The sequence below is a fragment of the Mobula birostris genome, chromosome 5, assembly GCF_030028105.1.
Source record: "Mobula birostris isolate sMobBir1 chromosome 5, sMobBir1.hap1, whole genome shotgun sequence".
Lineage (NCBI taxonomy): Eukaryota > Metazoa > Chordata > Chondrichthyes > Myliobatiformes > Myliobatidae > Mobula > Mobula birostris.
Genome location: NC_092374.1, coordinates 87,940,129 through 87,961,454, shown reverse-complemented (window position 1 = coordinate 87,961,454; position 21,326 = coordinate 87,940,129). Strand labels below are relative to the sequence as shown.

General features: G+C 50.2%; 1 protein-coding gene across 1 annotated transcript in view; it reads left to right on the top strand.

The window, feature by feature from the left end:
* The window catches only part of LOC140197290 (chloride channel protein ClC-Kb-like), a 130,245-nt gene that overhangs the window by 95,537 nt on the left and 13,382 nt on the right, over nt 1-21,326 (top strand). The window contains exons 19-22 of the mRNA XM_072257227.1: nt 342-410; nt 1,481-1,519; nt 15,094-15,198; nt 16,089-16,175. Coding sequence (XP_072113328.1) covers nt 342-410; nt 1,481-1,519; nt 15,094-15,198; nt 16,089-16,175 — 300 coding nt within the window. The remainder of the gene's footprint in view (nt 1-341; nt 411-1,480; nt 1,520-15,093; nt 15,199-16,088; nt 16,176-21,326) is intronic.

Below are 21,326 nucleotides of genomic sequence, written 5' to 3'. Positions count from 1 at the left end.
CACACGATACTCCAAATTAGGCCTCACCAACATCTTATACAACTTCAATATTACATCCCATCTCTGTGGACCTGTATTTCCTTATCCCTTTTGTCCCCCTCAGTGCCCTACCGTTCGCTGTTTAAGTCAGTGAATATAATCATTTTGCATCTTTTTATTATGGGTGGGATTTAAAGAATTGAGGGGCGGCACTGCATGCCACACGCCGGCAAAATTTTTGTGTGTGGCATTTTGGGGACATGTGCCAAAGGTTCACCATCTCTGGGCTAGGACACTTACCAATGGCCATTCAGTCCATTGTGTCCATACTCTGATTGTTTCCTTTCTTTCCTTTCTGACAGACCGAGGTGGGTCCAGAACGCTGGCCAAGAAAACCAACCAGGAAGAAGCGGTTTCACTGCTATACCGTGGTAATCAACTCAGATACTAGCTGACCATCTGGGCTCCTGCAGGGAAGGAGGGGGTAGACTCGCAGTTCATGATGCAGTGGGTAAAGCTGCTGCCTCACAGCTTCACAGGCGTGGGTTCAATCCTCAACTCTGGCACCGGGGGTGTGTCTGTCTGTGCATGTGCGCAAATGCATCTGCATGTGTGTGTATGGAGATTGCACATTTTCCCTTTGACCATGTGGACTTCTCCCAGGAGCTCCAGTTCCCTCCCACATTCTAACGACTGCAGGGTAATCAGCGGCTAGTGCACGGGTAGGGTATAGAATCTAGGAGGAGTTATTGGGCAGATGTGGAGAGTAAGTTACAGGGAACGATTGGCGGGGAGGCGGGGTGGAATAGATGGCTTGCAAGCTGGCATAGGCTCGATGAGCTGAAATGACCTGTGTTACAAGGAGGTATGGAGATATGACTGGGATGGGGATCCTGAGAGGAGAACTATTCACCGAGTTACTAATGGATAAGGGGTGGCTGGAGAGACTGATGGTCACAGATAGGCAATCTCACTACCCGATGTGGGATTAGAGTGGGGATCTCATTGAAAGCTACGGAATATTGAAAGGCCGAGACGGAGTGGGCACGTAGAGTAACTTCCAATAGCGGGAAAGTCTCAGACCAGAGAGCCCAGCCTCAGAATACAAGGAGTCCCCTTAGAAAAGAGTTGGGGAGGAATTTGGCTCTATATTTAAAGTCATTGGGTATATTTAGAGCAGAGGTAGATAGCTTCTTGATTACTAAGGGCATTAAAATTTAAGAGGAGAAGGCAGGAGAATGGAGTTGAGAGGGATAATAAGTCAGCATAATTGAATTGCAGAGCAGGACCAATGGGCAGGATGGCCTAATTGAGCTTATATTGTATGTCTTGTAGCCTTATTGTAGACTGACCAAAGGAGGGATGGTTTATCCATACGGGCAGTGAGGTGGGCACCAGTCTGTCCCAGCAACCAAGTGCCCCAACTTAAGCAATGTGCATGAGAAGCTTGCCCCAATGTTCTGTCCCACTAAGAGTCTCTTGGCTTTGATTTGTATTGCAGGACGGAGAGGAAGTCTTTGACACTATGACTACGAGTGAGGTAATGGCACTCTACACCAACCCCCCAACAAGCCCCACCCCTCCCCTGGGTCGCTCTCACACTTTTGAAATGCCCTAGGCTGTACTGAAGCCCAACAGCAAATAACAAGGGTTGTGACACTGGCCACTGCAGTACACCACTAGTCGTTAGCCCAACCGGGGAACCACTTCGTCAAGCACCTCCACTCCACTTGCCACAGGCGGGACTTCCAGCAGCCCAGCTTCTTCATTCCGATTCCCGTTCTCATTCCGGCATGTCCTCGATGAGGCCTCTCTCAGGGTGGAGGAGCAACACCTCATGTTCCTTCTGGGTAACCCCCAACCTGATGACATGAATATTGATTTTCCTTCTCCCCCCTCTCCTCTTCCTCTGTTCCTCAATCTGGCCTCTTACCTCTTCTCACCTGCCTATCACCTTCCCCTGGTGTCTCTCCTCCTTCCCTTTCTCCTATGGCCCTTTACTTTTCCCATCTACCTGGCTTCACCTATCTCTTTCCCCTCCCCCAACCTTTTTATTCTGGCATCCTCCCCTTCCTTTCTAGTCCTGAAGAAGGGTCTTGGTCCAAAATGTCGACTGCTTATTCATTTCCAAAGATGCTGCCTGACCTGCTGAGTTCCTCCAGCATTGTGTGTGTGTGTGTGTGTTGCACTAGTCACCAGCCACCGTTTTGAGAAACAACATTCTGCCTCCTATATGAGGCACTTTAGAATCCACATAACTAGCTCTTCCCAAATTCCATGAGACGTTTTGAGAAATGTCTAGGTAAGTGCTTGAACCATTAAATCGGAGAACCACAGGTCAAGTGCTGGACGATAGGGTTAACAGTTAAAATGGGTACACTCTGGCCAGGATGGACAAGTTGGGTTGAATGGCCTGTGTCATGCTGTAAAATACTATGATAATATGGATGTTCTTAGAGTGCACTTTGCTCTTGCTCAGCAAAATCCCATGATAAGCAAGGTGGCAGAGTGGTTCTAGCCCATTGATCAGAGGCATGAATTCAAATCCCACCACAGAATTTAATAGAGAAAAAATGACAGAGCTAGTCTCAGTAAAGGGATCCACTAGTAGATTATCAATAAAGTCTAGGAAGGAAATCTGGACTTCTTACTTGGCCAGAGAGAACTCACTGGAATTTAGAAGAATGAGGGGGGAATTAGCAATCTGGAAGAGGGGACCGAGTATAGGGTATCTAAGTTTGCTGATGACACAAAATTGAGTGGAAAAGCAAATTGTGCAGAAGATATGGAGAGTCTGCAGAGAGATATAGATAGATTAAGCATGTGGGCAAGGGTCTGGCAGATGGAGTACAATGTTGGAAAGTGCAAGGTCATCCACTTTGGAAGGAAAAATGGAAGAGCAGATTATTATTTAAATGGTATAAAATTGCAGCATGCTGCTTGCAGAGTGACTTGGGAGTGCTTGTGCACGAATCACAAAAGGTTGGTTTGCAGGTGCAGCAAGCTATCAAGAAGGAAAATGGGATGTTGGCCTTCATTGCTAGAAGGATTGAATTTAAGAGCAGGGAAGTTATGCTGCAACTGTACAGGGTACTGGTGAGGCCACACCTGGAGTTCTGGTGCAGTTCTGGTCTCATACTTGAGGAAGAATATACCGGCTTTGGAGACGGTGCAGAGGAGATTCACCAAGTTGATTCCAGAGATGAGGGGGTTTGACTATGAGGAGAGATTGAGTCACCTGGGACTGTACTCGCTGGAATTCAGAAGAATGAGAAGAGATCTTATAGAAACATATAGAATTATGAAAGGTATAGATAAGAGAGAGGCAGGAAAGTTGTTTCCACTGATAGGTGAGACTAGAACTAGGGGACTTAGCTTCAAGATTCGGGGGAGTAGATTTAGGATGGAGATGAGGAGGAACTACTTTTCCCAGAGAGTGGTGAATCTGTGGAATTCTCTGCCCAATGAAGCAGTGGAGGCTACCTCAGTAAATATATTTAAGACAAGGTTGGATAGGTTTTTGCACAGTATGAGAATTAAGGGTTATGGGGAAAAGGCAGGTAGGTGGAGATGAGTCCATGGCCAGATCAGCCATGATCTTTTTGAATGGCAGAGCAGGCTTGATGAATCAGATGGCCTACTCCTGCTCTTACTTCTTATGTTCTTATGTCCTTATGAATTTTATTGAATGCTATTGAATGTTGAAAGGCCTAGATAAAGTAGATATAGAGTTGTTTCCTGTGGTGGAGGAGTCTAGGAACTGGAGGGTACAGCCTCAGAATACAAGAACTACCCCCTTAGAATGGAAATGAGGAGGAATTTCTTTAGCCATAGTATTAGGCAACCGTCGATCCCAAGGGATCATGGATTTGCGCCTCTGGTGGGCTGTGTTCACTCCAGGGTGCAAGCCTGGATGGGAAGATTTGAAGAACCGGCTTCAACGAGCTCCCCCTCTCCACGTCACTGAAGTAGTCCAAGGGAGGGGCAAGCGCCAATATAGCTTGGCACCAGTGTTGTCATAGAGGTTGCCAGAGTGAAGTTGTAAGCAACATCAAACTGCCATGGGGACCCCGGCTCCAGATTTCTTCCTTGAGGTTTGCTCCCAAAGCCTTTCGCATGGGAGGGGATGGCCGCAAGGTAGCGGAGGTTTAAAATCAGAGTTTTCCTTCTCCTAGGCAGGATGCCATCCAAGGTTGACTAGCCACACTTGCCCAAAGCAACTGGTTTTGAGGTGCCAGTGGTCCGCCTTTGCCCCTTCTTCTATCAGTAGAAACAGTTCTGCCAGGCCTAGTAGATAAGCCACTTGTGAAGGCCAAGAGTTGGACTTGGTTGTCAGAGGCTGTTAGAGATGCACACCATTTGGAGCACTTCATAGGTAGTGGGAGCTTATCCCCACTACCACCCCTGGCTATGACAACCTGAGGAACCTTCTTTAGGCAGAGGGAGGTGAATCTGTGGAATGCATTGCCACAAGTGGAGGCCAAGTCATTGGGTGTATTTAAGGCGGAGGTTGATTGGTTCTTGATTAGTCGGGATGTGAAAGGTTACAGGAAGAAGGCAACAGATTGGGGTTGAGAGGGGAATGGATCAGCTGTGATGAAATGGCATAGCAGACTTGATGGGCTGAATGGCCTGATTCTGCTCTTATGTGTTATGGTCTAACCACAGGAATGTTAAACAGAGTGGGGTGTTTAATATCTTGTGCAGCCACTCACTAAAAGAGACACACAATAGGGAAGCCCTTCTCGTAGATGAACTGACAACCGTGGCTGACGAGTCCCATCTGCCCAATCGACTGGTTTTAGGGCGCTAGTAACCTGCCTTTGCCCCTTCTCCTGTCAGTAGAAATGGTTCTCCTGGGCTTAGTAGCTAAGCCACACGTGAAGGCCAGGAGCTGGACTTGGTTGTCAGAGATTATTTGAGTCACACACCATTGGGAGCATTTAATAGGTAGTGAAAGTTTGTCCCCATTACTGTTCCCTGGCTATAAAAACCATACAATATAAACAACATGGATACAAGAAGATTGGGGTCTGGATACCTCAGGGCTGTCCCACTAGCTAGAAGGTACAAGCCAGGAGCATAATGGGACATCCACCACTTGCCTGAGTAAGTGTATCTCCAATGGTACTTGATAAGCTAGGCCCCATCAGGACAAAGAAGCCCATTTGACAGGCACACTAACCACTGCATAAACATGCCCACCCCTCCACCACTAGGACGTGGTGACCAACGTGTGTGCTATATAAAATTCACCAAAATTATTCCACCATTCTGCTCTAAAGAGATTTTAAAGATTAGCTTTATTTGTCACTTGTACATTGAAATTCACAGTTCAATGGGTCACTTGCGTCAACGACCAACACAGACCAAGGATTGTGCTGAGGGCAGCCCGCAAGTGTCCAGCTCAAGTATAGCATTCCAATGTCTTTGGAATGCGGGAGGAAACCGGAGCACCCAGAGGAAACCCGGTCAGTCACTGGGAGAACACACCAACTCCTTAGGGACACTGGCTGGAATTGAACCCCGATTGCAAGAGCAGGGAACGCCATCACCCGCAGGCTCCCCTCCACTTTGCATACCATCCCAGCTTGGGAATCTGTCACCATTCCTTCCTCATTGCTGGATCGAAACTCTGGAATTCCTTCCCCTATAGCTTCGCTAGAAACTCCGCAGTGCTTCAAGGATGCAGCTCACTGCCACCCTCTCAGAGGGTAGTCATGGGCAAGAAATGCTGACCTTCGAGCAACCGCAGACATCAAATAATTTTAGTCAGGGATCACCCGTAAGGCCAGCATTAATTTACCAATAAATACCTTCCCCTGGAATTGTACGTGATGGGACAGTACAGAGAACTCCAATCTATATCTAACCTGTGGTCTAGAGGTATGTGATGGGACAGTGCAGAGGGAGCTCTGCTCCGTATCTAACCTGTACTCCAGGAATGTGTGTTGGGACAGTGCTGAGAGAGCTTCACTCTGTATCTAACCCGTGCCCTAGGAGTGTGTGACGGGTTGGTGCAGGGGGAGCTTCACTCTCTATCTAACCCATGGTCTAGGGGTATGTAGTGGGAGAGTGCAGAGGGAGCTTCACTTTGTATCGAACCCACGCTCTAGCAGTGTGTGTGACAGGACAATGCAGAAGGGTTTTACTCTGTATCTAACCTGTGCTCCAGGAGTTTGTGACGGGATGGTGCAGGAGGAGCTTCACTCTGTATCTAACCCATGCTCTAGGGGTGTGTGTGACACAACAGTGCAGAGGGAGCTTTGCTCCATATCTAACCCGTGCTCCAGGAATGTGTGACGGGACAGTGCAGAGGGAGCTTCACTCTATCTAACCTGTACTCTGGGATTGTGTGTGACGGAACAGTGCAGGGGGAGCTTCGCTCTGTCTAACCTGTACTCTGGGATTGTGTGTGACGGAACAGTGCAGGGGGAGCTTCGCTCTGTCTAACCTGTACTCCGGGATTGTGTGTGACGGAACAGTGCAGGGGGAGCTTCGCTCTGTCTAACCTGTACTCCGGGATTGTGTGTGACGGAACAGTGCAGGGGGAGCTTCGCTCTGTCTAACCTGTACTCCGGGATTGTGTGTGACGGAACAGTGCAGGGGGAGCTTCGCTCTGTCTAACCTGTACTCCGGGATTGTGTGTGACGGAACAGTGCAGGGGGAGCTTCGCTCTGTCTAACCTGTACTCCGGGATTGTGTGTGACGGAACAGTGCAGGGGGAGCTTCGCTCTGTCTAACCTGTACTCCGGGATTGTGTGTGACGGAACAGTGCAGGGGGAGCTTCGCTCTGTCTAACCTGTACTCCGGGATTGTGTGTGACGGAACAGTGCAGGGGGAGCTTCGCTCTGTCTAACCTGTACTCCGGGATTGTGTGTGACGGAACAGTGCAGGGGGAGCTTCGCTCTGTCTAACCTGTACTCCGGGATTGTGTGTGACGGAACAGTGCAGGGGGAGCTTCGCTCTGTCTAACCTGTACTCCGGGATTGTGTGTGACGGAACAGTGCAGGGGGAGCTTCGCTCTGTCTAACCTGTACTCCGGGATTGTGTGTGACGGAACAGTGCAGGGGGAGCTTCGCTCTGTCTAACCTGTACTCCGGGATTGTGTGTGACGGAACAGTGCAGGGGGAGCTTCGCTCTGTCTAACCTGTACTCCGGGATTGTGTGTGACGGAACAGTGCAGGGGGAGCTTCGCTCTCTCTAACCTGTACTCCGGGATTGTGTGTGACGGAACAGTGCAGGGGGAGCTTCGCTCTCTCTAACCTGTACTCCGGGATTGTGTGTGACGGAACAGTGCAGGGGGAGCTTCGCTCTCTCTAACCTGTACTCCGGGATTGTGTGTGACGGAACAGTGCAGGGGGAGCTTCGCTCTCTCTAACCTGTACTCCGGGATTGTGTGTGACGGAACAGTGCAGGGGGAGCTTCGCTCTCTCTAACCTGTACTCCGGGATTGTGTGTGACGGAACAGTGCAGGGGGAGCTTCGCTCTCTCTAACCTGTACTCCGGGATTGTGTGTGACGGAACAGTGCAGGGGGAGCTTCGCTCTCTCTAACCTGTACTCCGGGATTGTGTGTGACGGAACAGTGCAGGGGGAGCTTCGCTCTCTCTAACCTGTACTCCGGGATTGTGTGTGACGGAACAGTGCAGGGGGAGCTTCGCTCTCTCTAACCTGTACTCCGGGATTGTGTGTGACGGAACAGTGCAGGGGGAGCTTCGCTCTCTCTAACCTGTACTCCGGGATTGTGTGTGACGGAACAGTGCAGGGGGAGCTTCGCTCTCTCTAACCTGTACTCCGGGATTGTGTGTGACGGAACAGTGCAGGGGGAGCTTCGCTCTCTCTAACCTGTACTCCGGGATTGTGTGTGACGGAACAGTGCAGGGGGAGCTTCGCTCTCTCTAACCTGTACTCCGGGATTGTGTGTGACGGAACAGTGCAGGGGGAGCTTCGCTCTCTCTAACCTGTACTCCGGGATTGTGTGTGACGGAACAGTGCAGGGGGAGCTTCGCTCTCTCTAACCTGTACTCCGGGATTGTGTGTGACGGAACAGTGCAGGGGGAGCTTCGCTCTCTCTAACCTGTACTCCGGGATTGTGTGTGACGGAACAGTGCAGGGGGAGCTTCGCTCTCTCTAACCTGTACTCCGGGATTGTGTGTGACGGAACAGTGCAGGGGGAGCTTCGCTCTCTCTAACCTGTACTCCGGGATTGTGTGTGACGGAACAGTGCAGGGGGAGCTTCGCTCTCTCTAACCTGTACTCCGGGATTGTGTGTGACGGAACAGTGCAGGGGGAGCTTCGCTCTCTCTAACCTGTACTCCGGGATTGTGTGTGACGGAACAGTGCAGGGGGAGCTTCGCTCTCTCTAACCTGTACTCCGGGATTGTGTGTGACGGAACAGTGCAGGGGGAGCTTCGCTCTCTCTAACCTGTACTCCGGGATTGTGTGTGACGGAACAGTGCAGGGGGAGCTTCGCTCTCTCTAACCTGTACTCCGGGATTGTGTGTGACGGAACAGTGCAGGGGGAGCTTCGCTCTCTCTAACCTGTACTCCGGGATTGTGTGTGACGGAACAGTGCAGGGGGAGCTTCGCTCTGTCTAACCTGTACTCCGGGATTGTGTGTGACGGAACAGTGCAGGGGGAGCTTCGCTCTGTCTAACCTGTACTCCGGGATTGTGTGTGACGGAACAGTGCAGGGGGAGCTTCGCTCTGTCTAACCTGTACTCCGGGATTGTGTGTGACGGAACAGTGCAGGGGGAGCTTCGCTCTGTCTAACCTGTACTCCGGGATTGTGTGTGACGGAACAGTGCAGGGGGAGCTTCGCTCTGTCTAACCTGTACTCCGGGATTGTGTGTGACGGAACAGTGCAGGGGGAGCTTCGCTCTGTCTAACCTGTACTCCGGGATTGTGTGTGACGGAACAGTGCAGGGGGAGCTTCGCTCTGTCTAACCTGTACTCCGGGATTGTGTGTGACGGAACAGTGCAGGGGGAGCTTCGCTCTGTCTAACCTGTACTCCGGGATTGTGTGTGACGGAACAGTGCAGGGGGAGCTTCGCTCTGTCTAACCTGTACTCCGGGATTGTGTGTGACGGAACAGTGCAGGGGGAGCTTCGCTCTGTCTAACCTGTACTCCGGGATTGTGTGTGACGGAACAGTGCAGGGGGAGCTTCGCTCTGTCTAACCTGTACTCCGGGATTGTGTGTGACGGAACAGTGCAGGGGGAGCTTCGCTCTGTCTAACCTGTACTCCGGGATTGTGTGTGACGGAACAGTGCAGGGGGAGCTTCGCTCTGTCTAACCTGTACTCCGGGATTGTGTGTGACGGAACAGTGCAGGGGAGCTTCGCTCTGTCTAACCTGTACTCCGGGATTGTGTGTGACGGAACAGTGCAGGGGAGCTTCGCTCTGTCTAACCTGTACTCCGGGATTGTGTGTGACGGAACAGTGCAGGGGAGCTTCGCTCTGTCTAACCTGTACTCCGGGATTGTGTGTGACGGAACAGTGCAGGGGAGCTTCGCTCTGTCTAACCTGTACTCCGGGATTGTGTGTGACGGAACAGTGCAGGGGAGCTTCGCTCTGTCTAACCTGTACTCCGGGATTGTGTGTTTACGGAACAGTGCAGGGGAGCTTCGCTCTGTCTAACCTGTACTCCGGGATTGTGTGTGACGGAACAGTGCAGGGGAGCTTCGCTCTGTCTAACCTGTACTCCGGGATTGTGTGTGACGGAACAGTGCAGGGGAGCTTCGCTCTGTCTAACCTGTACTCCGGGATTGTGTGTGACGGAACAGTGCAGGGGGAGCTTTGCTCTGTCTAACCTGTACTCCGGGATTGTGTGTGACGGAACAGTGCAGGGGAGCTTCGCTCTGTCTAACCTGTACTCCGGGATTGTGTGTGACGGAACAGTGCAGGGGAGCTTCGCTCTGTCTAACCTGTACTCCGGGATTGTGTGTGACGGAACAGTGCAGGGGAGCTTCGCTCTGTCTAACCTGTACTCCGGGATTGTGTGTTTACGGAACAGTGCAGGGGAGCTTCGCTCTGTCTAACCTGTACTCCGGGATTGTGTGTGACGGAACAGTGCAGGGGAGCTTCGCTCTGTCTAACCTGTACTCCGGGATTGTGTGTGACGGAACAGTGCAGGGGAGCTTCGCTCTGTCTAACCTGTACTCCGGGATTGTGTGTGACGGAACAGTGCAGGGGAGCTTCGCTCTGTCTAACCTGTACTCCGGGATTGTGTGTGACGGAACAGTGCAGGGGGAGCTTCGCTCTGTCTAACCTGTACTCTGGGATTGTGTGTGACGGAACAGTGCAGGGGGAGCTTCGCTCTGTCTAACCTGTACTCTGGGATTGTGTGTGACGGAACAGTGCAGGGGGAGCTTCGCTCTGTCTAACCTGTACTCCGGGATTGTGTGTGACGGAACAGTGCAGGGGGAGCTTCGCTCTGTCTAACCTGTACTCCGGGATTGTGTGTGACGGAACAGTGCAGGGGGAGCTTCGCTCTGTCTAACCTGTACTCCGGGATTGTGTGTGACGGAACAGTGCAGGGGGAGCTTCGCTCTGTCTAACCTGTACTCCGGGATTGTGTGTGACGGAACAGTGCAGGGGGAGCTTCGCTCTGTCTAACCTGTACTCCGGGATTGTGTGTGACGGAACAGTGCAGGGGGAGCTTCGCTCTGTCTAACCTGTACTCCGGGATTGTGTGTGACGGAACAGTGCAGGGGGAGCTTCGCTCTGTCTAACCTGTACTCCGGGATTGTGTGTGACGGAACAGTGCAGGGGGAGCTTCGCTCTGTCTAACCTGTACTCCGGGATTGTGTGTGACGGAACAGTGCAGGGGGAGCTTCGCTCTGTCTAACCTGTACTCCGGGATTGTGTGTGACGGAACAGTGCAGGGGGAGCTTCGCTCTGTCTAACCTGTACTCCGGGATTGTGTGTGACGGAACAGTGCAGGGGGAGCTTCGCTCTGTCTAACCTGTACTCCGGGATTGTGTGTGACGGAACAGTGCAGGGGGAGCTTCGCTCTGTCTAACCTGTACTCCGGGATTGTGTGTGACGGAACAGTGCAGGGGGAGCTTCGCTCTGTCTAACCTGTACTCCGGGATTGTGTGTGACGGAACAGTGCAGGGGGAGCTTCGCTCTGTCTAACCTGTACTCCGGGATTGTGTGTGACGGAACAGTGCAGGGGGAGCTTCGCTCTGTCTAACCTGTACTCCGGGATTGTGTGTGACGGAACAGTGCAGGGGGAGCTTCGCTCTGTCTAACCTGTACTCCGGGATTGTGTGTGACGGAACAGTGCAGGGGGAGCTTCGCTCTGTCTAACCTGTACTCCGGGATTGTGTGTGACGGAACAGTGCAGGGGGAGCTTCGCTCTGTCTAACCTGTACTCCGGGATTGTGTGTGACGGAACAGTGCAGGGGGAGCTTCGCTCTGTCTAACCTGTACTCCGGGATTGTGTGTGACGGAACAGTGCAGGGGGAGCTTCGCTCTGTCTAACCTGTACTCCGGGATTGTGTGTGACGGAACAGTGCAGGGGGAGCTTCGCTCTGTCTAACCTGTACTCCGGGATTGTGTGTGACGGAACAGTGCAGGGGGAGCTTCGCTCTGTCTAACCTGTACTCCGGGATTGTGTGTGACGGAACAGTGCAGGGGGAGCTTCGCTCTGTCTAACCTGTACTCCGGGATTGTGTGTGACGGAACAGTGCAGGGGGAGCTTCGCTCTGTCTAACCTGTACTCCGGGATTGTGTGTGACGGAACAGTGCAGGGGGAGCTTCGCTCTGTCTAACCTGTACTCCGGGATTGTGTGTGACGGAACAGTGCAGGGGGAGCTTCGCTCTGTCTAACCTGTACTCCGGGATTGTGTGTGACGGAACAGTGCAGGGGGAGCTTCGCTCTGTCTAACCTGTACTCCGGGATTGTGTGTGACGGAACAGTGCAGGGGGAGCTTCGCTCTGTCTAACCTGTACTCCGGGATTGTGTGTGACGGAACAGTGCAGGGGGAGCTTCGCTCTGTCTAACCTGTACTCCGGGATTGTGTGTGACGGAACAGTGCAGGGGGAGCTTCGCTCTGTCTAACCTGTACTCCGGGATTGTGTGTGACGGAACAGTGCAGGGGGAGCTTCGCTCTGTCTAACCTGTACTCCGGGATTGTGTGTGACGGAACAGTGCAGGGGGAGCTTCGCTCTGTCTAACCTGTACTCCGGGATTGTGTGTGACGGAACAGTGCAGGGGGAGCTTCGCTCTGTCTAACCTGTACTCCGGGATTGTGTGTGACGGAACAGTGCAGGGGGAGCTTCGCTCTGTCTAACCTGTACTCTGGGATTGTGTGTGACGGAACAGTGCAGGGGGAGCTTCGCTCTCTCTAACCTGTACTCCGGGATTGTGTGTGACGGAACAGTGCAGGGGGAGCTTCGCTCTCTCTAACCTGTACTCCGGGATTGTGTGTGACGGAACAGTGCAGGGGGAGCTTCGCTCTCTCTAACCTGTACTCCGGGATTGTGTGTGACGGAACAGTGCAGGGGGAGCTTCGCTCTGTCTAACCTGTACTCCGGGATTGTGTGTGACGGAACAGTGCAGGGGGAGCTTCGCTCTCTCTAACCTGTACTCCGGGATTGTGTGTGACGGAACAGTGCAGGGGGAGCTTCGCTCTGTCTAACCTGTACTTCGGGATTGTGTGTGACGGAACAGTGCAGGGGGAGCTTCGCTCTGTCTAACCTGTACTCCGGGATTGTGTGTGACGGAACAGTGCAGGGGGAGCTTCGCTCTGTCTAACCTGTACTCCGGGATTGTGTGTGACGGAACAGTGCAGGGGGAGCTTCGCTCTGTCTAACCTGTACTCCGGGATTGTGTGTGACGGAACAGTGCAGGGGGAGCTTCGCTCTGTCTAACCTGTACTCCGGGATTGTGTGTGACGGAACAGTGCAGGGGGAGCTTCGCTCTGTCTAACCTGTACTCCGGGATTGTGTGTGACGGAACAGTGCAGGGGGAGCTTCGCTCTGTCTAACCTGTACTCCGGGATTGTGTGTGACGGAACAGTGCAGGGGGAGCTTCGCTCTGTCTAACCTGTACTCCGGGATTGTGTGTGACGGAACAGTGCAGGGGGAGCTTCGCTCTGTCTAACCTGTACTCCGGGATTGTGTGTGACGGAACAGTGCAGGGGGAGCTTCGCTCTGTCTAACCTGTACTCCGGGATTGTGTGTGACGGAACAGTGCAGGGGGAGCTTCGCTCTGTCTAACCTGTACTCCGGGATTGTGTGTGACGGAACAGTGCAGGGGGAGCTTCGCTCTGTCTAACCTGTACTCCGGGATTGTGTGTGACGGAACAGTGCAGGGGGAGCTTCGCTCTGTCTAACCTGTACTCCGGGATTGTGTGTGACGGAACAGTGCAGGGGGAGCTTCGCTCTGTCTAACCTGTACTCCGGGATTGTGTGTGACGGAACAGTGCAGGGGGAGCTTCGCTCTGTCTAACCTGTACTCCGGGATTGTGTGTGACGGAACAGTGCAGGGGGAGCTTCGCTCTGTCTAACCTGTACTCTGGGATTGTGTGTGACGGAACAGTGCAGGGGGAGCTTCGCTCTGTCTAACCTGTACTCCGGGATTGTGTGTGACGGAACAGTGCAGGGGGAGCTTCGCTCTCTCTAACCTGTACTCCGGGATTGTGTGTGACGGAACAGTGCAGGGGGAGCTTCGCTCTCTCTAACCTGTACTCCGGGATTGTGTGTGACGGAACAGTGCAGGGGGAGCTTCGCTCTCTCTAACCTGTACTCCGGGATTGTGTGTGACGGAACAGTGCAGGGGGAGCTTCGCTCTCTCTAACCTGTACTCCGGGATTGTGTGTGACGGAACAGTGCAGGGGGAGCTTCGCTCTCTCTAACCTGTACTTCGGGATTGTGTGTGACGGAACAGTGCAGGGGGAGCTTCGCTCTGTCTAACCTGTACTCCGGGATTGTGTGTGACGGAACAGTGCAGGGGGAGCTTCGCTCTGTCTAACCTGTACTCCGGGATTGTGTGTGACGGAACAGTGCAGGGGGAGCTTCGCTCTGTCTAACCTGTACTCCGGGATTGTGTGTGACGGAACAGTGCAGGGGGAGCTTCGCTCTGTCTAACCTGTACTCCGGGATTGTGTGTGACGGAACAGTGCAGGGGGAGCTTCGCTCTGTCTAACCTGTACTCCGGGATTGTGTGTGACGGAACAGTGCAGGGGGAGCTTCGCTCTGTCTAACCTGTACTCCGGGATTGTGTGTGACGGAACAGTGCAGGGGGAGCTTCGCTCTGTCTAACCTGTACTCCGGGATTGTGTGTGACGGAACAGTGCAGGGGGAGCTTCGCTCTGTCTAACCTGTACTCCGGGATTGTGTGTGACGGAACAGTGCAGGGGGAGCTTCGCTCTGTCTAACCTGTACTCCGGGATTGTGTGTGACGGAACAGTGCAGGGGGAGCTTCGCTCTGTCTAACCTGTACTCCGGGATTGTGTGTGACGGAACAGTGCAGGGGGAGCTTCGCTCTCTCTAACCTGTACTCCGGGATTGTGTGTGACGGAACAGTGCAGGGGGAGCTTCGCTCTGTCTAACCTGTACTCCGGGATTGTGTGTGACGGAACAGTGCAGGGGGAGCTTCGCTCTGTCTAACCTGTACTCCGGGATTGTGTGTGACGGAACAGTGCAGGGGGAGCTTTGCTCTGTATTGAACCTGTGCTCTTTTTTTCACAAAATATCTTTATTACAAATTCAGTGCTATATATACAAAGCGGTGACTAACACAATTACTTCACTACAAATAGACAGTATACATTAAACCAAAATGTTTCCATCTCTATTAATGATGGCACTAACTCCCCGTGAAGCCCAATGGTCCCGGAACGCCTCTAAGAACCTGTGCTCTAGGAGTGTGTGACAGGATGGTGCAGAGGGAGCCTCACTCTGTATCTAAGCTATGACGAGACCCCTGGTTTGTTAGAAGCGAGAGCTCCTGTTTCTCAGTGTTGTTAGAGTTTAAACATTGCCTGTGACCGTACTGCATTCTGCATTGGATCAATCCCCACTCACTGAAGCACAGAGCATAACTTCAGGCCCCTGTGCCCTCCTTTCACCCGCCCCATTGCTCTTTCTACATGCTCTATTACAGGTGGAAGAGTGGGAGTACTGTCAGCTCCAGGAAGTCCTACAGCTGGACGAATCCGTGATTGATCCTGCACCCTTCAGGCTTGTAGAAAAGGAAACACTTCATGAGGTAAAAAGCTTTGGCCTGGCACCTCAGGCCTTGCAAGCCATTATGTCCTCCCTGAAAGCGGTTACACCACTATTGAACTTAAGAGCTGAGAAGTTATATTATAGCTTTTTAAAACTCTGGTTAGGTTACATCTGGGGCATTGCGTTCAATTCTGGTCACCCCATTATAGGAAGGATCTAGAGGGTCAGAATCAGGCATATGTTGTTTTGTGGCAGCAGTACAGTGCAGTACATAAAAGAACTACTATAAGAAAGATTAAAATATAATTAATAGTGCATAAAGAGAGCAAAATGTGAGATGGTGTTCATTGATTTGCGGTCTGTTCAGAAATCTGATGGTGGAGGGGAAGAAGCTAATGTTGAGTGTTGATCATTGGGCTCCACTCCCTCCTCCCTAACCACAGCAATGAGTTGAGGGCATGTTTTGGATGGTGAGAGTCCTTACTGATGGATGACGTCTTTTTGAGGTGCTGCCTTTTGAGGATGCCCTTGATGACAGGGAGGCTAGTGCCCATGATGGAGCTGGCGAGCTGGCTGAGTACAACCCTGTGCCGCTTGTTTCCAATCCTGAACACTGACACTAGATCAGAATGCTCTCCACAGTACATGGTGCAGAAGAGGATCACCAGGAAGCTGCCTGGATTCAAGCGTACGCGCTGTAAGGAGAGGCTAGACAAACTTGGGTTGTCTTCTCTGGCGTGATGGAAGCTGAGGGGAGATCAGGAGTCTGAATTGAGAGGAGGATAGGGGGTATGAATGGTGTTGTGGAGCCCAGGGAAAGAGAGGGGGAAGGGAGACCAAGCCACAGAGGGATCCAGAAACAAGATGAGAATTTCATCCACCATCACCTCCCAGCTTCTCACGTCATTCCATCCTCTCCTTGATTTCCAGTGCTACAACCTCTTCAACCTCCTTGGGCTCAGGATTGCATACGTCACCTCCACCGGGAGGCTGGTCGGTGTGGTTGCTCTGAAAGAGGTATTGATGGATATAAATGATGGGGAATAGGGAAGTGAGGAGGGGAGGGGTTTGGGACTGACGGGAGGGCTCTGTGCGGAACTAGCATCAGCCAGATGATCTCCTCCTGTATAATAACATGGACAACCAATGGTGGATTGATGGAGAGTGGTGATTTCTCACTAAATTTGTCAGAGGTTTAATCAAATCAGGTAAATGAAAGAGCTTATATGCTAACACGAGAAAAATAATTCTGCATTAAATTTTTATTTGTCTTTAAACTTAGCCTACACAGTACCTGTGCACTGTACAGCAGCTTCAATATCAATGTGATCTTTGAGTTTGATGTTTTTAGCAAAAGTTCAAATATGTGGTTCAATTTATGACAGCAAAAGCCTCATGTCCTCACGTGTAACAATGTCCAAGCGGTTTCTGTTTTTTGTGAGTACATGGTTCACTGCACTGAAGCCTCTTTCAACAAGGTAGGAGGATGGAACTGAATTGAATTTTCTTTACTTCTTACATCCTTCTCATACATTAGATTAGATTAGATTATGAGGACACGCAGTCCTCTTTTAATTGTCATTTAGTAATGCACGCATTAAGAAATGATACAATGTTTTTCCAGAATGATATCACAGAAACACTTGACAAACCAAGACTGAAAAACTGACGAAAACCACATAATTATAACATATAGTTACAACAGTGTAAAGCAATACCGTAATTTCATATGAACAGACCATGGGCATGGTAAAGTCTCAAAGTCTCTCGAAAGTCCCATCATCTCACGCAGACCGTAAACCTCCAGCGCCGCAAACTTGCCGATGTGGCATCTCGGAAGTATCCGACCACAGTCCGACTCCAAGTCCCTCTGAAAGCTCCGAGCCTCCGACCAGCTCTTCGACACCAAGCACCAAGCACCATCTCTGCCGAGCGCCTCGACCCCAGCCCCAGCAACAGGCAATAGGCAAGGCTGAGGATTTGGGGTCTTCCCCTCCAGAGATTTTCAATCGCGCAGTACCAGTAGCAGCGAAGCAGGCATTTCAGAAGTTACTCCAGCTGTTCCTCCGTGCTTCTTCACGTCTGTCTCTATCAAATCAGGATTGTGTACGGCATCCTACTTCACAGATATGATATCATTCGGAACGGCTGCGCGCACTGCGTCACGCCGCCATCTTCTCCTCCCTCCATGAGGAGTAAAAATCTTTACGTTACATCTCCGTCTAAATGTGCAATGTGCAATCAGTAATTTACAATAAATAGAACAGTCAATGTAACGTAAAAACACATTCAAATCAGCGTGAATTAATCAGTCTGATGGCCTAGTGGAAGAAGCTGTCCCAGAGCCTGTTGGTCCTGGCTCTTACGTTATGGTACCATTTCCTGGATGGTAGCAGCTGGAACAGTTTGTGGTTGGGTGACTCGGGTCCCCAATGATCCTTCAGGCCCTTTTTACAAACCTGTCTTTGCAAATGTCCTGAATTATAGGAAGTTCACAACTACAGATGTGCTGGGCTGTCCGCACCACTCTCAGCAGAATCCCGCAATTAAGGGAGGTACAGTTCCCATAAAAGGCAGTGATTCAGCCAGTCAGAATGCTCTCAATTGTGCCCCTATTAAAAGTTCTTAGGATTTGGGGGCCCATACCAAACATCCTCAACCGTCTGAGGTGTTAGAGTTACTCAAGTGCCTTTTTCACCACACAGCTGGTGTGCACAGACCATGTGATGGTCTGATTGATGTTGTTTATGCCAAGGAGCTTAAAGCTGTTTACCCTCTCAACCCTAGATCCATTGATGTCAATTGGGGTTAGCCCGTCTCCATTTTTCCTGTAATCCACAACCAGCTCCTTTGTTTTTGTGACATTGAGGGAGAGGTTGTTTTCTTGACACCCCTGTGTCAGTGAGATAACTTCTTCCCTGTAGGCCACCTAGTTATTGTTAGAAATTTGGCCAATCGATGTAGTGTCGTCAGCAAATTTAATGAGAAGATTAGAGCAGTGGGTGGTTACACAGTCATGGATATACAGGGAGTAAAGGAGAGGACTTAGTACATAGCTCTGAAGAGCTCCTGTGTTGAGAGTCAAGGGATGGAGGTGAGGGAGCCCACTCTTACCACCTGCGAGCAATCTGACAGGAAGTCCAGGATCCAACTGCACAATGCAAGGTCAAGGCCAACGTCTCTGAGCTTCCCGTCGAGCCTGGATGGAATTATGGTGTTCAGCGCTGAACTGTAGTCCAAGAACAGCATTCTCACATAAGCTTCCTTCTTTTCCAGATGTGTAAGGACAGTATGTAGAGCAATGGCTATTGCGTCGTCTGTCGATTGGTTGTGTTGATAGGCAAATAGTAGAGGGTTCAGTTTTGGTGGCAGCATGTTGCAGATGTAGTCCTTGACCAGCCTCTCAAAGCATTTGCTTATTATTGAGGTGAGTGTGACAGGACACCAGGAAATGCAATGAAGAGCTGTTTGGCTCTTCTCCAAAGACCAGGAAACTTCGTATGACAGTGTAGCCATATACCACAAAAGCTGACATTTTTGAAAAGCATCCTTGCTTCTTCATCATTCAGAATTTCAATAATTTCTTCTTGCAAGCTCTTCTGCCTTGCAAAGAAATGAGTTAGTTACCCAGTCCAGAATTTTCAGATTGTTCAAAGCCTTGAATTGATTCTGAAAATCCTTCTTCAGTGACAGCAGGTGTAAGCAGTACTCTTGCAAATCACTGTCTATGAAAGAGAGTGCCATATTTTCCATGTACTGTGAGAACATTCTTCTCCCAATGTTTTGCTTATATATTTTTCAATGTTCCGATAAAAGTGGACACTGCATTTTTGCCTGGATTAAACTGAAATTCTCATCCAGCAGTTTCACATCTAGAATGTTCATTTTCTTATACTGATCGGCTAGGTATGCCTCATCTCCATGTAAAAGTTCAAACTTTCTTCCCAAGCTCTTGTCGACTTGAAGCAAAAATTCAATGGCTATGTCAAAAAGATCAAAGAAACATTTTAAACAACAGCCTGTTGACAGCCAATGCACTTCAGTGTGAAGAAGCAAGCGTTTGAATTCTTCATCATTATCTTATCACAACTGGTGAAATATTCTGATATTTAATGGATGAGCTTTAATTTTGTTAATAACAGATATTACAAGAGTCATACTTGAAAAAATTGCTGTCTAGGGTTTTTGGCTGTGAGATGTTGGCAATGAATTACACAATGGAATGCAAACAGACTTGGAATTTCTTTTTTCATGAATGCTACTGAACTAGCATGGCAACCTGTCATACATGGTGCTCCATCTGTAGCAAAGAAATCATGTTATACTTTTATGCTCAATATACATTTTGATCTCATCGTAGATTGATTCTGCATTGATATTTGTTTATAACTTTTTACCAAAGAGAACCTCTTCATAAACTTTTCCATTTTTGATAAGCTGTACATATCCCATTAGTGATGCCTCATTGACTCATCCATTTGTATCCCAAATTCTGTTCTTTTTAAGCTCTGTGCATAGTTGATTCTCAACGTCTTCACTCATTTCGTCAATACAATGAGCTACAGAGTTACTACAGGAATTGTTTGTAAAATACTAGTATCCATTTTGAGAACAGTGTAGCTCTTCTGATACATCTTTTACCATTGTATGAGATTTTCCACACTTTGCTATAATTTTGGAAATGCTATAAGAAGCAATGAGACCACTATCAAGGTCAATTTTAAGTTTCTCGGCAAATGTCTTGAGTGGGCAATACTTTTCAAATTCTTCTTTCATTTTCGGAACTGAGTAGTACCATAAGTAGCCTTTTCAGGGTGTCTGTTATAGAAGCGTTCATGCAATCTTCATGGTTTTATGGCTTCATCAGATCATACAGTACTACAAATAAGACACATGGGGCATCACTGATCTGACAGGAATGGAATAAAGCCATACTCCTGATATGTAACATTGTATTCATGTACTTTCTGTAGTTTCTGTTTCTTAGCAGGATTAGAATTCAAGGCTTCACCACCTTCCGACTCTTGGAGACCATGCCGTACATATTTATCCATCATTAACAGGGCTAAATTAAAATAAAATATTAACACAGTCTAGGGATTGCCTATCGGATGTTAAAAACAGCAGGGAGTTGACACGGTCGTGCCTCATGTGTGGGTGCTGCTTACTGCTCACCAAGAACCTTGAATGCACCCCAATGACTTTCTAATTCCCCTAACACACCCTTAAAACATATGACTGTCCCCCTTGGGAATCACTAGCCTAGACCCAACCCCACCAGTACCGTATGCCAGTGTTATACAGTGACTGACCCATCCCCACCGGTACTGTACCCCGGTGTTATACAGTGACAGACCCATCCCCACTGTACTGTACCCCGGTGTTATACAGTGACAAACCTGTCCCCACCAGTACTGTACCCCAGTGTTATACAGTGACAGACCCGTCCCCACCAGTACTGTACCCCAGTGTTACACAGTGACAGACCCATCCCCACCGGTACTGTACCCCAGTGTTATACAGTGACAGACCCGTCCCCACCAGTACTGTACCCCAGTGTTATACAGTGACAGACCTGTCCCCCGCAGTACCGTACCCCGGTGTTATACAGTGACAGACCTGTCCCCACCGGTACCGTACCCCAGTGTTATACAGTGACAGACCCATCCCCACCAGTACTGTACCCCAGTGTTATACAGTGACAGACCCATCCCCACCAGTACTGTACCCCAGTGTTATACAGTGACAGACCCATCCCCACCAGTACTGTACCCCAGTGTTATACAGTGACAAACCCATCCCCACCAGTACTGTACCCCAGTGTTATACAGTGACAGACCCATCCCCACAGGTACCATATCCCAGTGTTATACAATGACAGACCCGTCCCCACCGGTACTATACGCCAGTGTTATACAGTCACAGACCCGTCCCCACTGGTACCGTACCCCAGTGTTATACAGTGACAGACCCATCCCCACCAGTACTGTACCCCGGTGTTATACAGTGACAGACCCATCCCCACCTGTACCGTACCCCAGTGTTATACAGTGACAGACCTGTCCCCACCAGTACTGTACCCCAGTGTTACACAGTGACAGACCCGTCCCCACCAGTACTGTACCCCAGTGTTACACAGTGACAGACCCATCCCCACCGGTACTGTAC